The 19,648-nt window shown below is 42.4% G+C and overlaps 1 protein-coding gene across 1 annotated transcript in view; it reads left to right on the top strand.

Moving 5' to 3' along the window:
- Nucleotides 1–16,677, top strand: part of LOC126532033 (cell surface glycoprotein MUC18-like) — a 73,654-nt gene extending 56,977 nt beyond the window's left edge. The window contains exons 9-12 of the mRNA XM_050179732.3: nucleotides 9,222–9,249; nucleotides 9,474–9,562; nucleotides 10,843–10,940; nucleotides 13,012–16,677. Of these exons, the coding sequence (XP_050035689.1) occupies nucleotides 9,222–9,249; nucleotides 9,474–9,562; nucleotides 10,843–10,940; nucleotides 13,012–13,245 (449 nt within the window). The 3' untranslated portion in view covers nucleotides 13,246–16,677. The remainder of the gene's footprint in view (nucleotides 1–9,221; nucleotides 9,250–9,473; nucleotides 9,563–10,842; nucleotides 10,941–13,011) is intronic.
- The last annotated feature ends 2,971 nt before the right edge of the window (nucleotides 16,678–19,648 follow it).

Below are 19,648 nucleotides of genomic sequence, written 5' to 3'. Positions count from 1 at the left end.
TCCAAGCGTCAGAACGCGCTCACTTGCCCACAAGGAGCTCATAACTCAAAGGACCGCTCAGTGACGTTCAAATGAACTTTAATGGTTTCGCATTCATAACTAGCAAGAACTTAGGTGTCCTCAGATTGTTTTGGTAGTACGTGGGCCTGGTTTCTTGTAGGTTTTTTCTTACATCTTTTGACACCCGGCAGCATACTGAGACACCGAGTTAATCGACAAATAAAGCGCAAGTGAAATACGATGAACTTAGTAAATTTAGGGCGACACACATCCTGCATAACTGGTGCAATAAGACGTGCCGTTTGGTGGCAGTGGGCGGTGCACCCGCTCACCCCGCTTCGCACTAGAATTACCCTGTAGAAGAAAACAAAGTGCCTGTGCTGCATCTCAGAACTCTAGCCAACTCGCAGCTTCCATACGCTATGCGATTAGAAAGAAAGAGGTCTCCTTTACCAGCACTTTGAGAGATGTGTTGAATGATGTGTAGCCGTCCCTGCGGTACACCGTCATAGATTTGCAAACTTCTTCGATGTTGTTGAGTCAATTATGTCGAAGCCCCCATGGTGGCGGCTCCTTAGAGTATAGATCTGGTCTTGTACGGCGACTGACTTTGCTTCGGGCACCAAGTGCAATGTAACTGTAAAATATGCGCACGAAGTGAAAAGATATAATGCGTCGAACTGAATTGCAATAATATGAAACGTCGTGAACTTTAGCCCCAAGCTCTTGGCCGATAGTTTGGATGTAAATTTAATTCTAATATTAGGCTAGCTTTTCTTGTCTAGCTACTGTTATCTGGTGCACTTTTATGCATTCAACAAGAGTAAATATAAAGCATGAGGTATATGTGGCCCCAAGAAATGGTCACGATCAAAGAACACTTGTACCTGCTTTGCGGTTAATTTCTTCAAATCCCTATATGAGCACGCAGTCCTCAAATTGAGACAGCAAGTAAATAAACTTGCCATTTAACGAGTACTGCCGACACATTTTGACCGCCTTGTCCGTTTTTTTCGTTTTCATGGAAGTGGATTCTGAATAAAGCTAGCTTGTTAGGAAATAGTTAACAATAAGTAATGCGAACTTCATTGACAAAATAACTAGGCAGCGATCTCACCTAAAAAAAAACCCCGCTTTCGGGCAGCATGACTGATACATATATGGCAATGTAAGTTATTCTTTTTTTACCGACCCATGCTTTTAATTGAAGTATTTACCGACAGCCGAATGCAAACTTCCTTTATTTGTACACGAATGCACTTAATGCATCGATCCTGTCGGTGCCTCGTTTGAGCATCTTATAAGCCGAAATTTGATAGCAGAATTTTTATAGACATTACCAAATAACACTGCTTCCTGGTGACATAGTGCGGAATAATTCCCCCAGTGCAACTGGCAATTCGATTATTTATTGTGTGTTCCATGCGGACAAGAAACTCTTGAACTAAAATTTGTTTTACTATGATGAATTGTTTATCATGCTCCAAGATATAGGTTGATTATCAGGGCTTGGACGAGCTGTGTTATGTGAACGAGTGTAATTTCTAGATGCGGTACAATTTCATATTAGCGATGATGCTTGCGCAATCTGCGTGCTTCTGTGCAAAGGGCACCGGGAAGCATTCTAAACTAAAATGTTGTGCTGTGAACACCTGTGCGTCCTATATTAACGTTGTCGTGCAGCTATTCAAAAGAAGTTTCCTGTGAGGTAAGTAGGGGTGCATAATACTCTGCAATAATTTTTTTTTGTCTTTTTCCTAAAGTGTTAAAACTTTAGTGGTATATACCAGCTTCTTCATGCCATGAATAAAAAACTGTACTTCTACAATGGATTAAAAGTTTTGTGAAAAGCGTCGTACTTTGTTTCCACTGTCGTTTCCCTACTTCAACAGCGTTCAGTAATAATAAAATGTTCATCTGATGCGTTAGCTGCAAATGAATTACTGTAGATTAACGTAGCAGGATTGCATCCGTTCAGAAATAAAATAAATTAGACCAACTTTTGTTTCTCATTTTGTGACATAAGCAAATTTAGTTTTCAAAAAATAATTTCTACCTAAGGACACCAAAAATTTCGAATAATTTTATTTGCATTCCTATTCCGCTTTCCAATTATATAGCTTACAGAACTTTTACTGTTGAACGGTGAAAATAATCGATGGGGATTCTAAAGTACATAAAGCGAACCTATCTTTTTGTGTGTGTAGGCCGTTTGTTTGATAACGTTCGCATAAAAAACTGCTTAAAGTCGAGATATATTTGCCCCTGTTCTTATTTATTCATTTATTTATTTGCTTCTTGAAGCGTTAAAACAGAGTGAATGACTGCATGCCGGACTCCTGCGCTTCGTGGTTTCTTTTTTACATTTGTTTCAGCTCGTCTTTTCAATTCCCTTCCTTTCACTTCGAGGCAATGTCTGACAAACCCAGCCCTGTATCTTGTTTCTTTCCCCATGGAAGCGAAGTAATGCGGCGTTGATTTACGGCTCCCGAGTTAATTTTCGGCGCTGACTGGCGTTGCCGTGTTAGAAAAACCGAACAGTTTAAAGCAATAACTAATAAAACTTTAAAGAAAGAACATACCAAAAGTTCAAGTAGCTTTTAGAGGTGTTTGCTTATTACGCCCAGCTTTCATTTAAATGCTTTCCTGCTGAACGCTAGGTTCTTATTTGTTTGAAGGTGGGTCCTCGCTGATGTAGCGGCGCTTTCTTTCCGCGGTCGGAGACCAGAACTTTAATATGGAAAACGAGCCGGTCGGAACAAATTGAAATGCAGACGGCTCCTTCAGCCGCTCTGTCATGCGTTATCTCAGTTCATTAGATTCTACAGATAAGGACGGTTCTCGTTTGGAGGAACGATCTCGTGTTTCTGTCTTTCTTTAAGTTGATTGAAAATGAACGATCGCAAACGAGTGGCGAAATTCCGGATTTTGTTTCCTCCTACCCGCATCGGCTGTACTGTTCAGAGACCGGGCCGGCAAGCTCAGTAACCTTTAAGTACATGCGCAAAGGCTTCTTATCTGTACAGGGCGGCGTGTGAATGCCTTTAGCGTATGTGACGGCATTGAACCTTATATTTTTTTTTCTAAATTCTCGAGTAATGCTGCACTTCTTACAAAAATTGAATAAAATTGCCTCAGACGAGAATCTTTTTTAGAGCTTTTGTTTAAATATAGGGACCATTCTGATTTAAACAGAATAACGTAAATTAGAATTTGATATTACGCTGTGATACCATGTCGACGACTGATGCCAAAATGGAGTAATTACTGCGAAAGCATGATAAAGCAAAGCTATAATATGATTCGTTGAGGTTAGATGACATCGCTGCTGAGGGAGAAATGCCGGTCTTTGTTGAGACATGTCGAGTTACACAATATTAAGGTGCGCTTCATGAACGCTTTCTTTTTGTTAGCCACTTTTAAAAGAAGGGCAAGATATTTGTAAATACAGACGATAGTAGTTAATAAGACTACGGAGTAAGGCAAAAAGCAGCCGCCGTTCTTGGCCGAAGGTGCAAAATATTATTTTGGTTGAAAAGGCAAATTTATGCGGAAAATTTAGCAACATGCTTTCGTATGGTAACAGCTTACACCAAGCTATTAGACTCCTGAATACAATAATATTGATTGACGGGTACCCTAAAGCATATCTCAAAAACGGATAAGTCTGAACTTTACGTCTGCAATATGAGTGACAACGAGTTATTTCGTAACGAATCAAATTGATATTAAGAGTCGTATTTTAGAGCGCTGAATTTCCCTTTTTTATAGTTCGCTTCGTATCAGACGTCGCGCAGAGTTTCTGAAGCCAGAGATAACGACTGCGTGGTGGAGGAAGGGCGAACAGAATGGAAAAAGCAATTAATCGTAACAAAATTTGCTCTGGCGACCACATCAGTTTTCGAAGTTGTCAATCAAACATACCTGCCCACTGCAACCAGGAAGATACTTGGAAGCAATGTTGTGCGAAGTTTTAGCCTACGAAATGGAGCTGAGGCATGGAATTCGCTTTTGTATGAACGAATACGTGTAATTTATTTATTTATTTATTTATTTCGGGTACTTTCCTGTCCCGAAGGCATTAGAGAAACAGCACATAATTATATAGTAATAGGTATTACAACACGGCAGAAAATACAGCAGTCTTGAAGTTGTCAACGTCAGAAATGGCAGCGATGGAGGGAGGAAGGTCGTTCGAGTCGGCGCTGGTCTTAGGAATAAAAGAGCCATGGCACATTTTTGTTCAAAAAAATGGTACACCAACTTTAAACATGTGATTGGAACGGGATGAAATGTATGAAGGGCGAGTAAGAAGATGATCCTTTAATAGAGGGTTGTGGTGATACAGCCTGTGCAAAAGAGACAGTCTAAAACATTTACGGCGCAATGAAAGGTCCGGTAAAGTAAGTGTGTTTTTCATGGAAGTAATGCTGGCGTAACGGGAGTAGTTAGATAAGATGAAACTTGCTGCGCGATTGTGGATGAATTCTAGTGTGTTTATCAGTGTGATTTGATAGAGATCCCATACTGTGGATGCATATTCTAGCTTTGGTCGCAGTAATGTTTTGTAGAGGGTAAGCTTTAGGGGCACAGATGCAGCAGAGAAATTTCGACGCAAGTATCCAAGGACCCGGTTAGCGTTATTAGTGACGTGTTTTATGTGTGTATGCCATGATAAGTTACGTGAAATATGAACACCTAGCTTTTTGTACGAGTTGACGGATTCAAGAGAAGTATCGTAAGGTAAGTAAACACGCGTGTTATTAGTGTTATAGCGGCCTGATACATGCATTGTTTTATATTTATTAACGTTTAGTCGCATGAGCCATTTATCGCACCAGTTGGATATGTTTCTAAGATCGTCTTGAAGCCTATCAGAATCAGTGTGGTAAGTTATTTTGCGATAAATGACATAATTAGTTTCATGATTAACAGAACCATTACACAGCAACAAACGGGCCGTAGTTGTTTACTTAGACATACCAAAAGCCTTTGACACGGTTGACCATTCGATATTAGTACAGAAAATAGAGACTTACGGTTCAAAGGGAAAAATTTATGATTTAATTAAGAGTTACTTTTCTGGTCGAGAGCAATGCGTTTTTATCAGAGACTATACCTGCGCTCCTCAAAAAATCACACTTGGCGTGCCGGAGGGCTCTGTACTCGGGCCCTTCCTTTTTTCTATATACATCAATGACTTTCCATTGTTTCCGAACTATTCTGAAGCTGTTATATACGCTGATGACACTGCGCTAGCTTTTAAAGGAGATACATTAGATGATCTGGAGGGCAAGATTAACGAGGAAATTAGTAAAATTTCGCCGTGGTACGTAAACAATCGGCTCACACTTAACACCGAGAAAACAAAGTATACTTTATTTCACTCAAGGAAAAAAATATTAGCTGTGATAATTTATTTTTAACCTTAAATGGTACGTATTTGATTAATGTCTCCCACACCAAGTACTTGGGTATAGTCTTTGAATCGGACATGCATTGAAAGCAACAAATTAAAAATGTTTGCTCTAAGTTAGCTTATGGCTGTCACATTTTATTAAGAGCGAGGGAATGTTTTCGTGCACCGATTTTACGCATATTGTACTTCGCGTTTGTCCATAGTCACTTATGTTACTGCCTAGAGACATAGGGCGGTACCTATAAAACGTATTTAGAATCAATTTTACGCTTGCAGAAACGTGCTGTTCGTACCATAACCTTCGCAATGACAACCGGCCCTAGTCAACCACTCTTTCAAGAACCGCGAATATTAGCGGTATCAGTGGCCTACAAACTAAAGATAGCTCAAATAATAAACACAGTAATAAGAACTAGTGATTCATCTTACACTGTTTAGATCGCCACTGAGACAAACAAGAGCCGCCACTAATAATAGATTTAACCTACCGCCTTGTCATAACACGGTCAAAGGCCATTAGAGTGCAATGGTGCTCAGATATGGGGTGAGATGCTCGATGACATCAAACTCAAACATAATTTTTCGGGCTTATTGAAAAACATTTTTCTTTTCTGTCCAGAACTGTGGGACTATATACTTCTGTGTTTGGTTTTATATGTTTATAAACCTATTTTTTGTTGATTTTCAGAATATGTATGCGCTTTAGATATTTGCAATACCGCTATTGTAGTATCACGTCTTTTTTGTACGTGTAGTTTGAATATCGGCCATTTCTTTAGTGAATATCTTGTATTTGGCCCTTTCACAAGCCGAGCTGGCTTTGGGTCCAATCATGTTTTGTTGTATTGGTTTCATAAAATAAAATGATGATGATGCTGATGAGAAAATAACGGAGATACGCAGAAGTTGGAGTCAGACGTTTTCCTCCGTACGCTTCGCAGTGCATTTGCTTTTGATGTTCGACGCTCTCTATGAAATAACTACTTCATATGTTACAGGAACAAAATTGTGGATGTAAAGTTATGTCAAAGTACGAATAATCTGTGTCGTCTTTGAGGCCAGTTCGAATGATGTGTGGCCAGTACGCCACGTACTATGTATTCGCCGCCGGCTATATGGTGTGGCAGTTGGTTGCAGAAATGTGCGACTCCACTCATTCGGTGGTTAAAAGGTTCATGTCTTTGGCACCTTCCAGGTAATAGATACGTCTAATTTTTTTTACATAATGTTTCATGACACGTGGCATGACACATACTTATGTCTTTACGCAATATTTTTTGGTCACGAATGGGAGCCGGTTAGCCATTGCACCGTCGCCTGCTACGCATGAAACAGGTTATGCGAACCTTTTGCGTAAACCTGTCACTGAAATGAATCACAATAGCCATTTTAGCTCCACATTGCACACGCTACCCTTGAGCTACTGGCTAGTGCTCATAAATTGCCGCTTCAGGTGGAAGTTGAGGAACTTGCGCTTGATGGGAATAGGTACTGTACGTACAGACGCTCTATTCGCTGCGGTGCTGTATTTTGGCTTCCTTTAGATTGCCATCTGTGAACCAAGGCCCTTGCCTCCGAGATCACCATACATACCTTCGCGTCCGAGGTGCTTATTTTTTGTGAGCTCACACTTAGGACGTACAACGTGACACAATCCTTAGCCAATATTGCGGGTAATTTGCTATTGCATGTAAACATTCGCATGTTCACTCATCTCGGGGGCACATACGAGAAACACCAGGCTTCGAACAAGAGACTCTACGAATCAATAAGAACACTAGGCAGATGTTGCGATCACGTCTAAATAAAATAATGTTTCTGATAATACCGTTGCACTGTATCCTGGTGTGCTCATGAGACATTTCATAGCGATAAAAATGGACATGTGATTGTAGGAGTTGTCCAAATACAGCTTAGGAGAGATAATTCTGACTCATATGGCTCTTGCTCGCAGAAACAGCATCTTGCGTGGACAGTTGAATTTACTCGAGACTGTATCTTCATACGCGCTAGCAAGGCATTCTGCTCGTTAAAAGAAGAGTTTATTTAGGAGAAACAACAATAAAGAGCATACTTCTTCTGAGACATATTGCTGGACTCATATTAATGGACTTATTGGGTGAGTCGACATCAAAAATCACATAACTTCAGATTATTGTATTCATTTATTAAAATTTGAACAATCACCTGTATACTTTAGAAAACATGGTGCAATTACGAATGAAAGCGAGTAGGTTGTCAAGAAATGTCAACTTTCTAGAAAATAACCTCACCATATAGGTATCCGGACACAAACTTTTGGCGCCCTGGAATGGCATACCACTTAAAATTTACAATGAGAGCCTTTCATTACGAAGTGCGGGACAAAATTATCTAGAGTGAACACCCTGAATGAAGTGCCAGAGTATGGGCACCAATATTTCTGAACTTGCGCCAATACTCGCGACCTCATCACCGTATAGCTGAACCTCTGTGAATACATCAGCAGTTTATTTAATCTGTCCCACGATAGCTGACGTACCTCCGTACTCTTATGAAATAAAAAAAAAACAAGCTTTTGACTTTCATACAGAGAATGCTAGGTTATAGGGAGAAGCTTCTGCGTTATCCCAGTTATTAAGCCTATGACCTTGTTTAGCTTCTAGAACGCATAATCGGCAGACGATCGATTGTATTTGGTGGCACTTTGATAAAACACTGAACGAACACATGAGGCTTGGTACCGCACCACGATCCGTCCTACTCTCCCCTGCACAACTGCGTTGACAACCACGGTTACCAAGGTGATGCTATACCGAGGCGTCTACAACTTGTGCATCAGGTTCTTACTACATACGTTTTCTGCTCTTAAAGCATTTGCGTCTTCTATATGCGAGTGCGAATCAGAAAGTCACTGCCCCTATGTTTTAGCCAGCTTACGGCTGTAAATAGGAAGTCAACATATCCATTCCCAGCGGTGGGCATTTCTTGGACCCCTCCGGCCGGCCGGTAGCTCCGCGACACGACGAGGATAGCAATAGGGGCTTGTTGGTACGGCATATCTTATTTTGTTATAGCGACACAGCACTGCTGTCAGCTGATGATGATGGCGGTTGTGCTTCACACGTCCACGGCATACGAGCAACGAAGTGTGTTTAGCTCTCTATGCAGCAAGGGCCGAACGCCCATCGAAATCCACAGTGAAATGCAGCCCACGTATGGGGAAAGGTGTCTTGGTTTTGAGATCTGTGAGGTGGTAGTGTCGCGAGTTCGCAAAAGGCCGTGAAGACCGACGGTGGTTTCACAGTCAGCAGGAGGAATTCTACCATAGGGGCATCTCAACTTTATTGGTGCGATGGGACAAATGTCTGAACCGGTGTGGGTACTATGTGGAACAATAGTGTAAGGTACGTAGAATAGTATATAAACTTGCAATTATCTGTATGTACCTCATTTTGGCTAACGAAAGAATACGAGCAACGACTTTCTGATTCGCCCTCACAGGTAATAACCCTAGATCTGGAGCCAGTCACTTTTTTTTAATTATAGTAACAACGAATTAATCCAATTCGTATGTGTGTATCGCGCCCGAGCATCAAAAACTGAAGGTATTATGACTAGAAATTACGTAAAATGAGTGTTTTATGACATGTTTGTCATACTCTCCCAGCTATCTAGCAACAGATAGTTTATGAAGCGCTGATGATCGAATGACATTTAAGAAAAGAGCTCTTGAGGGTTTCGAAAGAAGAATGCCTGTTACATTACAGCATGTTGACATAATAACAATATTAATTCCTTATCACAAATTTTTTTCATGCAGCGGAACCAATCAAGGGAGATGACGAATTGTGAGTGACTTTCTCTTTACACTTTACACTAACATGTCATTGCGTCACGCAATAATTTCTGAATTTACCCCTTGAATAAATTCCGTCATCCATCTAACATAGTTAAAGAATGCGAGGACATAAAAATAAAAATTAAATGTCCCTTTTATTGGGCTTCTTATCCAATCAACAGTTCTTTATCTTTTTCTTTTCTCGAGGCATTACTGTTACTGCTTGTTTTTCAGGCAAATCGCCCCTCTTCACCAGTACCCTGATGGCGTGTTGAAACTCCGAAGCCCTCAGAGCGAAGAAAAGTGCCCGGATGTTGTGCTTGGTAGGCAAGTTTTCCCGGTGCTCTTTACTGCAATATATTGTTCCATACCGATAGTCCACTTTCAATAATAATTTATTCGACGGCAAATAGGCCCCACATAGCAGCAGTGACTGTGCAACTGTAGCAGTAATTGCAGTGCCTAAATGTAGAAATTAGCAGTATTTGTTAAGGTGGGAAACTCATGATTTCTTTTAATAGTAACTTTAATTCATTATTTGCATTTGTTCAGAGCCGTCCCTGCGATAAATGTCGTAGCACTTGTGTAGTGAAATTTTAAACGATATCCATCTCTGCAGAATTGAAGGCAGAAATTTAGTTTCCACTCAATGCAAGAGCAAAATAAATGAATTTTAGAAAGGAACGTAAGATAACGTTCAGAGTGAGAGTGCAGCAAAGAATGTTGTATGCACAACAGTGCTATTTATGAATTCTCCACCTTTTACGATGCGTTTTAGTATCAAATAAGTTGGCGAGCCGAAATGACTATGTTAAGGAACTAACAGAATTTGTATTTTGATGCTGACATTCTTATAGCGAATAATGCGGAAATTGTAAAGGCCTTAACAGTATTCTAAGAGCCGAAAAGAAATAGGCACCGTGATAATTTGCCCTATGACTTTAGAGCAACAGTTTTCTGCAGTGGACTTTACAACAACTGCTGTTTATTACATTATTAGCGGATGTTATAAGCCAGGTCGTAGCACCCTTCACCTACACACAAAAATGTCCTAACATTTTCAATATATTCCTAATCCTTGTTTGCAATATGAAGTTAATAAACTATGGAGCAACCCCGTGCTGCACATATTTTTGGTACAATAGAACATCCAATCAACCCTCGAAGTTATTTAATCATATATAGGTAGGTTGCTTATTTATAAATGGAACGCACTCTTATTCTGAAAAAAAAAAGAAGAATAGTCAGAGCGGCTTTGTACTCCGTAAAAAAAACGGAAGATTGGGTATAATAATACCAAATGGTTCTGAAAAATGTAACATATTTTAAAACCATTTAGCTGGAAATCTTAGATTTCGGATAGGATATTTTGTAATAGTTTACAGTTTTCGTACATTTTCTTTTGCAGCAGAATCATGTATTGTCGCGCGGGAATCTCACGTATGAAACTCGTTTCTTAAACAACTTTTGTTATAAAGTAACAGATAACTTAATTTGGGCGCGACAATCCCGCTTGAACCTATTTTCTCCGGCTGCCAATCTTAGGCGATACGAAACCTCGTTACGTGTGACTTCCTGTCCCACCTTCGTCTTTTTATTTCAGATGTCAGTGGCAGCGACGAGCGGCTCAAGGAAGAAGAGGATCGCCCGTCTGAAGCCGTGCGGTGGAAAGGCTGGACAGAAGCTGATGCTGAACACGACGTATGTGTCGCTGAGCCAATATTTTCTTTTTCTCTTCGTCGTGCTTTTATGCATCGTATACATACTGCTTGAGCCTGCAGTATAGTGTAATTATAAAAAAAGAGGTCTTGACGGGTACTGAACAGGATACACACACACACACACACACACACACACACACACACACACACACACACACACACACACACACACACACACACACACACACACACACACTCACAAAGCAAGCATAAGAAGCATAATAGACAAAATTGTTACACTTGAGGGACATAATTCACAACGTTGCCCTCTTGTCGTAGTCGCTGCGCGAATGATGGAGGAAAAAGAAAATTCCGCGGCTGTTGCCGCTACAAATTGTTAAGAAGCAGTGCGTAGAACCGCGAAAGTTTCGTTCGTTTCCTTTTATGACTGATTGCTCTCCGAAATGTTTTGCAAACCATGGTCACCAATACGCACCCGTCCTCAGTGTAAAAAAGTAAGTAGGCTTTATTGCAATGCACGCATTCACTGCAGAAAAGGCAAGTAACCGAGGCATGTATTGTAGGCATGCATTTGTAGTGTTGTTAGGAAGAGAAATACAAACGTTACAGGTTTTTACAGAGTTTTCTCACGTGGCGAGTACTCTGCTTATGCCATACAGTCAAACAGACCTCGGCAACAAATGACGGTGGGATCGGTATTGCCAGTGTCGTTCCCAAGCGGTCGCTAGCTTTTATTTTTCCTATATCTATTTTTACAACGTAGCAGTGCCACAGGTGAGGCCAGCCAGAGCGAGGTCATGGCACCGTGCCTTTAAATATAATAAACCTCTCGCGTATCCTCGATACCGTCGTCGTAATTTACGCGCCTCCATTTGAGGTGTACACAGCTACCCCGTATTGAAGTTTACATGCAGAATATATTAGGAACAGGTACATATATGATAGACACATTTCTTTTACACATTCGTGTAATTGCGTATTGGTTACTGACGTCACCTATTATGCTGCGTAATGATATAAAACGTGTTAAATGGCAGTTGTTTCAGACGATTAAGATTTGGTTAGGGTTTGGAAAGCGCATCGTGAAGAACCAATATAGACTACATAAGAGAAATACTTCTTCGCACTAGAGAGAAAAAAATTTAAAAGTACAATAATTACAATAAATGTGTTTTAACTTCAAAGGTGAAACATTAGGCTATAAATGTGCTCCGTATAGTATGGCTATGCGCTTGAACAGCGCTACTCCGCTACATAAAAAAAAAGCGAAGCCTTCGGCATGGTTTTCTACTTACACTTCACGGTTGTCAACCTTCCTTGCGTATCCTAAAGGAGGCAAAACAAGGGCATAAAACTATCAGAGACGGCTTTACGGCTTCTCAGCACCTACAGATGAAGTCGGATCAAATTAGATTTAGCAAATTAATAAATTCAGCGAAATGACGACTAGCCACACCTATAGAACGTAATATGTTTGTTTCAGCGACCATCGAAAGGAATGAACTCCTACGTAAAGCGTTGAGGTTCATCCTCCTTCTGAAGTTGGTGACTAGGAGCAACAACCGCTGACTCATTACAAATAAAATTTTTTTCAGGGCTTGGTAAATTTGCTTTCTAGAGTAAAATAATATTAAAAAGGAAACAATAAATTTTAAAAGAAGAGGAACACATAAGTCACATGAGTGCACATACAGAAGGCGGGAGCTGAACGTGTTCCGTCACTGCCCGGCACATTTTTTTAAAATCGAGAACTTCACACGCCTAAGCGGGAACACTTCTGATCATATGTAACCGCAGCGCAAAAACACTGGGCGCAATTCAAAAACAGCCGACACGACGGTTAGCAACCGTGTCTCGTGCACACCCTAAATTCTGTAATGATTATATTGCGCATACTGTTACACAGACGAACGTAAGGGACAGGACGCGGACGTACTTCAGCTACGTACGGCCGCGTCCTGTCCCTTACATTCGTCTGTGTAACACTAAGCGCAATATAATCCTGAACGTCCACCAACTAGCCCCTTCCATTGCTTTCCTACATCCTTTGCTTTCTCTCTGATTTGCCTTTCCCCCTTTCCCGTTTGCAGAAAGCAATGCTCGGACGATCGCCGCTGCAGGAATACCAATCCAAGAACGGAGGGCAGACTCGAGCTGTGCTGAACGAGCCGGTCTCCACTGTGGTCTCCACTGTGGTCCCCACGCCTGTGGCCGCTCCTGCCGTCGCCGTTCCCCCCGCACTGTGCGCCGAGACGACTGTGGACGAAGTGTCAGAGTGTGTCGTGGTGCCGCCTCCACTCAAGTATCGCCAGACAATAGTGTGAGAAGCGACGATGACGTGCGACGCTGTTCGTCCCGTACTATGTGACACCGCATGTGCTGTTGCTCCAGCCAGTGACACATCCGCTTTGGCGGAAAATGTCAAACTGAACTGAAGCCAGGAGCGAGCCACGACGAAAGGGCAGCAAGTGACAGCGCCATCCTCACTTCCAGGAGAGTGCTGCAAATGTGCTTAAAAACGTGAACTCGTTACTCTCGCTTCAGCGGTCGGTCGCGCGAGTGGTCGCCGTGTTGCGAAGTCTGACTTTCCGCGTTGGTTACCTTCTTCCGAGATCCAGTGGCGTTCGATGCAGTAAGTGCAACATGTGTCAGAAGGTCACCGCATAAGCTCGAATTGAATTCCGTGTCGTTCAGCCCTCCACGGAATCGTCCCGAGCACGAGAGCAGTGTACGCTACATTGCGTTAGACCTATGTATTCGGGGAACCAACTGGACACAAGAAATTTTACGCACTGCGGTGCACACGAGCGGAATATTTGTTCCTCGCGCCACTAGTTGCCCAAAACGTTGGCACAACCTGTCGATAGCACAGAATTTTATAAAAGCATTGCTAAGCAAGAAATTACGCGCACAAATCGCTGAGCTACTTTTGAGGTTTTAACTAGTACTCGTGCCGAGTTTTCTACCGTTTGGCACTGCTTCGTTCAGAAAGACCAACATAGGCACCTTCTTTATTTGTTTAGGCGAAGTTCTGCTGTCTATTAAGTCTATTGACTTATATTTCTTTTAATGAAATGAATAAATATATAAATAAATAAATAAATAAATAAATAAATAAATAAATATATTCACCAAACAGCTATACCAAATAACGGTACTCATTGTCAGGCAAACAACACATTCAAGTGTTAACTGTATCTCTAGTAAATATAAGCCAGGAAGAACAAGGAGCCCCGAGCGCGTGTGAAGCCGGCACCAAATTTATACATATCATTAACTTCTTGTTAATCCTATAGTTATTCACCAGGCTGAGAAATAACGCGTCCATAAATAACGCGAGCGGCTTCCATTTCTTTTAATGTTACGAAGAAAACAAAATATTGGGTTTTACGTGCCAAAACCACGATCTGATTATGAGGCACGCCTTAGTGGGGGACTCCGGAAATTTCGACCACTTGGAGTTCTTAACCTGCACCTAAATCTAAGTACTACAAGTGTGTCTTTGCATTTTCGAAATGTGGCCGCCGTGGCCGGTATTCGATCCCGTGACCTCGTTCTCAACAACCCGGCACCATAACCACTAAGCAACAACGGCAGGTATTCTTGTAATGTTCGTGAGCGCTACGTATTGTAAGGCATGAATGGGAGCGACGTGCTATTTGGATAAATCTGGCTAGCGAGCGAGTTTTCTCAAACCAACCCCCTCTTGAACATGGCGCAAACACAACTCGGCGTGCACTGCTGCCGTGTTCTAGATAAGTATGATGGGGGCTGTAATATTGCCTAAGGCGCTTCCCGATGGAACTTGCGGGAGGCGGAGAGATATACGTCGTTGTGATGATGGCTTCAGTGGTACAAAAAAAAAATATGTGTACGCTAGATGGCCCAGGGTGCGCCCAGCCGCGAGGTATACTAGCTTTATCTTTAGTAATTCACAATTACCGGGTTTCTAACAACCAAGACTTGTCTTGAGAAATCTTGGACACACGCCAGACCGAGCATTCAGGTGGTCTCCCTGACATACAGAATTTGTGACATTAAAAGGTGAAGTCCAGATTAAAGATGTGGTGAGGAGCCACGCGAAACCCACTTTTGCTTAGGTAACGTCAAGCTCGGTCTGCCTCTGGCATTTATTACGATCGTTCAGAGCTGGCACACTGTCGCAACACATGATCTTTATGGGTCGAACATCCAGCAACCTGTTAAATAGCTCTTATACTGGCCCCCCGGCTTGATATTCGCAAGACTCACCGCATGACCAGAGAAGTGGGAACTTGTGATGGGACCGGTTTCAACTAATGAGAGACCCATGCTTTCAAGATTGCGGTTGCTACTACTTGCCATGTATGAAAGATGTAGATACAAGAATCTTCAATGCGGTTGTGACATGGAGGAGTGGTGAGTAAATGATACTTTTCTAAAGCTCAAACATTAACTATTACTATCAAATCTCTAATGGGGCAGATCACAAATTGATATTGTAATCTACTTCCGGGGTCCTAACTGGAATGGTGCGTTTCCTGTTGAGATTATAAAAAAAGAACAGAGGCAAGTGTTGTAACTTTTGTGGGCATTTCATTTGCTTGACTAATTCATGATGCCAACAGAGAATAAACCGGAATCAAATATTGTAACGGAGATAAATGTTCCCGATACTGAATCATAGGCACAGTTCAAATTTACGTGTTGCTTGCGAGCCTTAATTAAATAATTTGGCTGTTCTATTCGAATGTTCCCTCCCAAAATGCTGATTAATGACGTATAAGCTTGCCCACGCTACGTTCACTGTTTTGTTTTCCACTTCTTTATGGAGTGGCACCATGAATACTTAAAAGCGTACAACGGCAGATGAGAACCGCGCCAGTCGTTAAAAGGCTCCGTTTAAACTAGAGTCTGTTCTATTTCTGCCTATTACTTGAACAAACGGCGTGCCATTAAAAAGTGAAATATACTACAGCAATGAAAAAGAATGCAAGGAACTTGATGACGCGCTCGTAAAGAAAGAAAGCTCGACAAACAGTAAACACTGACATGCGCTATTTTGTCCAAATGGTTTCTGGGCTAGTGTTTTAGTGTTGGATTTTCTTCGAGAACCGTGCACACTGTTTTCAGGCAGCAAGTTCAAATAATGAGAATTTGTTAAATTATGCTTGTTTTTGTTTGCATCTGGGAATAGTATAGCAATACGTGCACTATTTCGAGTAAATCCCGCTGCATTAAGTCATCAGCGTGTTTCTTAAAATAGACGGCACAGCCAAAACAAAATTCCAGGCATCAGCAAACGTTTCAATGCTCATGTTGGACTCTAGCTTTAAACACAACTCAGGTCGAAGGAAGTAATTTCCTTGTATAGGCGGCATCATCATTATACCTGTCCGCTGCAATGCGAAATCGCGTGGAATGTTGCGCCATTGTTCCCGGCCTTTTACGACGACGCCGTGGGAATCGTGGATCAGTGTGAAGCGAAGCACACTGCCTGTACAGTAAGCTGTGTTAAGACTGTTGTGACGTTTTCCTTATTACTAGTAACCTTGAGGCACTGTGATATCACGATTGACGGCGACAAGAGTGAATGAAGACGGCGCGAGGTGGACGTTGTTGTGCTTGACGCTTGGACACACTGTTAGTATTACGTTGTCCGGCCTCGAGTCTGTCTCGGTCTGTCTGTCTCCTTTTGTTTTCTTTTCGCAAAATGTGCTCTATCTAGTTTCGGGATATCTCTCTGATGTTAGAAATAAACTTCAAATTTCTGCTTGTTTCGGATTTTCCCTATTGTACATTGTCTACGGGGTGGCACGCATATGCACTCGTCCCGAAATTCAGTCTGTCCAAGGTAAGTAAATGTAGCTCATTATCTTCAACGTGGGCATGCAGTTAAGTATTAGTTATCGCAATCTAACAGCCCTACAGCATCGACTATGGCGAGAAGATGTGTATACGATATGCCTCGCGTGTTATCATTATTACGGCGGAGAGCGTCATAATGCGGGAATAATTCGCGTTGGGGTACCCTACTGAACACTGTGGAACTCCATGTTGTCAGATTTACAAGCTTGTCAGCTGTGATTTTCCCACAGAACACAGCCTATTTTATCGGCTAGAAGAGCCAGCATCGCAAAGCTCGACAGAAATTTAGCATTTGAGAGTGTCTAGAATATCTATTGACTAGCAGCTCAGATTGTAATATATATGTTAGTATGAGAAGAAAGGGGTTAACGGAGGGGCCCGATGTTTATGAGGAGCCAACAAACATACACGCCAAGGTCAACATAGGGGCATTACTTGTACTTACTAATTGAATTAAAGAAACGATAAATTGCTGGCAATGAAAGTGGATGAAAAAACAACTTGCCGCTGTTGGGGAACAATCCCACGTCTTCGCATTACGCGTGCGATGCTCTAGTAATATTAGAGCATCGCACGCGTAGTGCGAAGACGTGGGATCGTTCCCCCCTGTGGCAAGTTGTTTTTTCATCCACTTTCATTGCCATCAATTTATCATTTCTTTATTTCAATTAGTAAGTACAAGTAATTTACCCTATGTTATCCTTGGCGTACTTGTTTGCGGGGTTCTGATTGTGTATATGTTAGTGTTATAGATAAAAAAATGACAATCTTAAAGGATACGGGAACTGTGGAATGTCCCCAACAACCTGAGGCCAATGACCACCGCGTAGTGTTCACGCCTTTACTCGCTCTCCTTCAGTGTTCATTGTTCTCCTGAGTTTGCACACTTATCAGAAGCGATGGAAGTGCGTGCGTCTACACCAGAGACCTAGACTGCACATGCGGTATGTGCTTCTCGCTCGAGTGCTGTGAAAATGTGCCTGGGTTGGGTGATATTGATAAGCAACCGGTAAGAGTACGGGGGGGGGGGGAGGGGGGGTAGGCCACATGTTCGGACTCACCGTGGGTGTCGTCTCGGGCGCTGGGCTTCTACAGTTCTGGGTGCGTGTTTGCAAGTATTTACAAAAAGGTTGGTACGATAGAACTGCTTGTAAATGCAGACACAACTCAAACGCGATGTTGAGACATTGAGATGGGTTATTCCTGACCTGGTGCAGTGATGTGGCAGCTTTATCAATATTACTGGCCAAGTCGTCCTCCAAATACTGAACCGCACTTACAATCGAAAAGCTTTTTGAGGCCGGCCACTCGCCATTCCGCTCTCGGTGGTCTGGACCTTCTTCTGATAAACTTGCAGCCACGTGTCCGAAAGCGCCGACTTACTGGGTAGCGCGGGGAGGTTCCCGAGGCAAAACGCCTGTAGTTGACAGCGCCAGTGTGAGGATTTGTCAGTGGCAGCTTGGCTGAACACAACGCGAATTGTAGCTTGCCGGTAGGTTGAACTCTCCGCAAGCGTTTTGCAGTAGAAACGTGCCATCGACCGCCCCATTTCGTCGCGAAGTGCTTCCCACCAACTCTTGAGTAGGCAGAGAGTGTTTTTTTTTCTCTCAGCAATGTTGGTCTCGTCAGCGTTTCTGCATCAGTATTAAGTTCATGGTGCATTTTAGTTGTTCGCATCACCGAGAATATTCTGCTACGCTGTGACCCGTAGGGCCTTGCCGTTTCACGAGTCCTGCAACGTACTCCCGCACCCCTTTTTGAACGAAATAATTCGATTTCGTATGTTGGGGCACGTAGAGTTTCTCGTCGGGTGTGACTTTCGGACTCATACGCCGCTCTGTAGTGAAGGACTGGTCCTTTAAGTCTTAAATGAAACCACCACCACACAAGAATAGCCTACAAGATATCAACGTTGCCGTTAGGGTAATTGAGAAGAGAAAAATATTTAAAACTAATATTACATTTTGAAAGAAAATGAGGGCAAACTTACTCTGAAATAAGACGCATCTTGTAACTTGTCCGTATATTTTGGTAGTGCTAAGATTGAATACCGATACAACGTACGTGCGTTCAAGTAAGGAGGGTTCCTGCACCTGCACAGTGCAGGAGCTATACACTCGCGCCAACAAGTGTACAGTTGCTAGCGACAATAACCGCGGGTGAAACACTCCCAACAAATAGTAGAAGCACTTGATAGCACTAAGACAGCAGCAGAGTCTGTCTGCTCGACAGTTTGACGGAGAAGCAACGTTCGCACCTTTATGGCGAAACATGGCGATACATTCGTGGTGCATGCTGCTCGATGGCAGGCTAGCACCTCAAACACGCGACGCCACTTAGTGTCGCTTGTTGGGCAGGCGCAATATGGGATGTTGTGCCCTAGTGTGCGCCGCTTTGGTAGAATCGATCGGCCCTCATGGCCACCCCTCCCTGCACGTCATTCAGCGACTGTCTTAGAAGGAGGAAGTCTCCGGTGGATTGCAACTCCGATACAATGCCTAGACTGCGTGCTGCCGCTAGCACTCCTGTGTTCCCTTTGCTCGCCAGCTAGAGGCACTTAATCTATCTGCGCATAATTTGCGAACGTGCGTGGTATCTTTCACTCGAACTACGTGTTCAAGACATCAAGTCCCAGTCTTGTGGAAATTTTGTAACTCAATTTTGTCTTCGTCTCCTTATATTCGTCATGACTACCAAGCGCACGCGCATCCCTTCTCTCTCTTGCCCACACACACACAGACACGCACACATAAACGATGTAGTGCTCAAGGAGAACAGTAAGCTAGTCTTTAAAAAAGAAGAAAGTTATAGCACGCTAATGGCTGCTCGTGTATGTATATATATATATATGTGTATATATATATATATATATATATATAT

The sequence above is a fragment of the Dermacentor andersoni genome, chromosome 5, assembly GCF_023375885.2.
Source record: "Dermacentor andersoni chromosome 5, qqDerAnde1_hic_scaffold, whole genome shotgun sequence".
In the NCBI taxonomy this organism is placed as follows: Eukaryota; Metazoa; Arthropoda; class Arachnida; order Ixodida; family Ixodidae; genus Dermacentor; species Dermacentor andersoni.
This window is presented reverse-complemented; position numbering and strand designations above follow the sequence as displayed.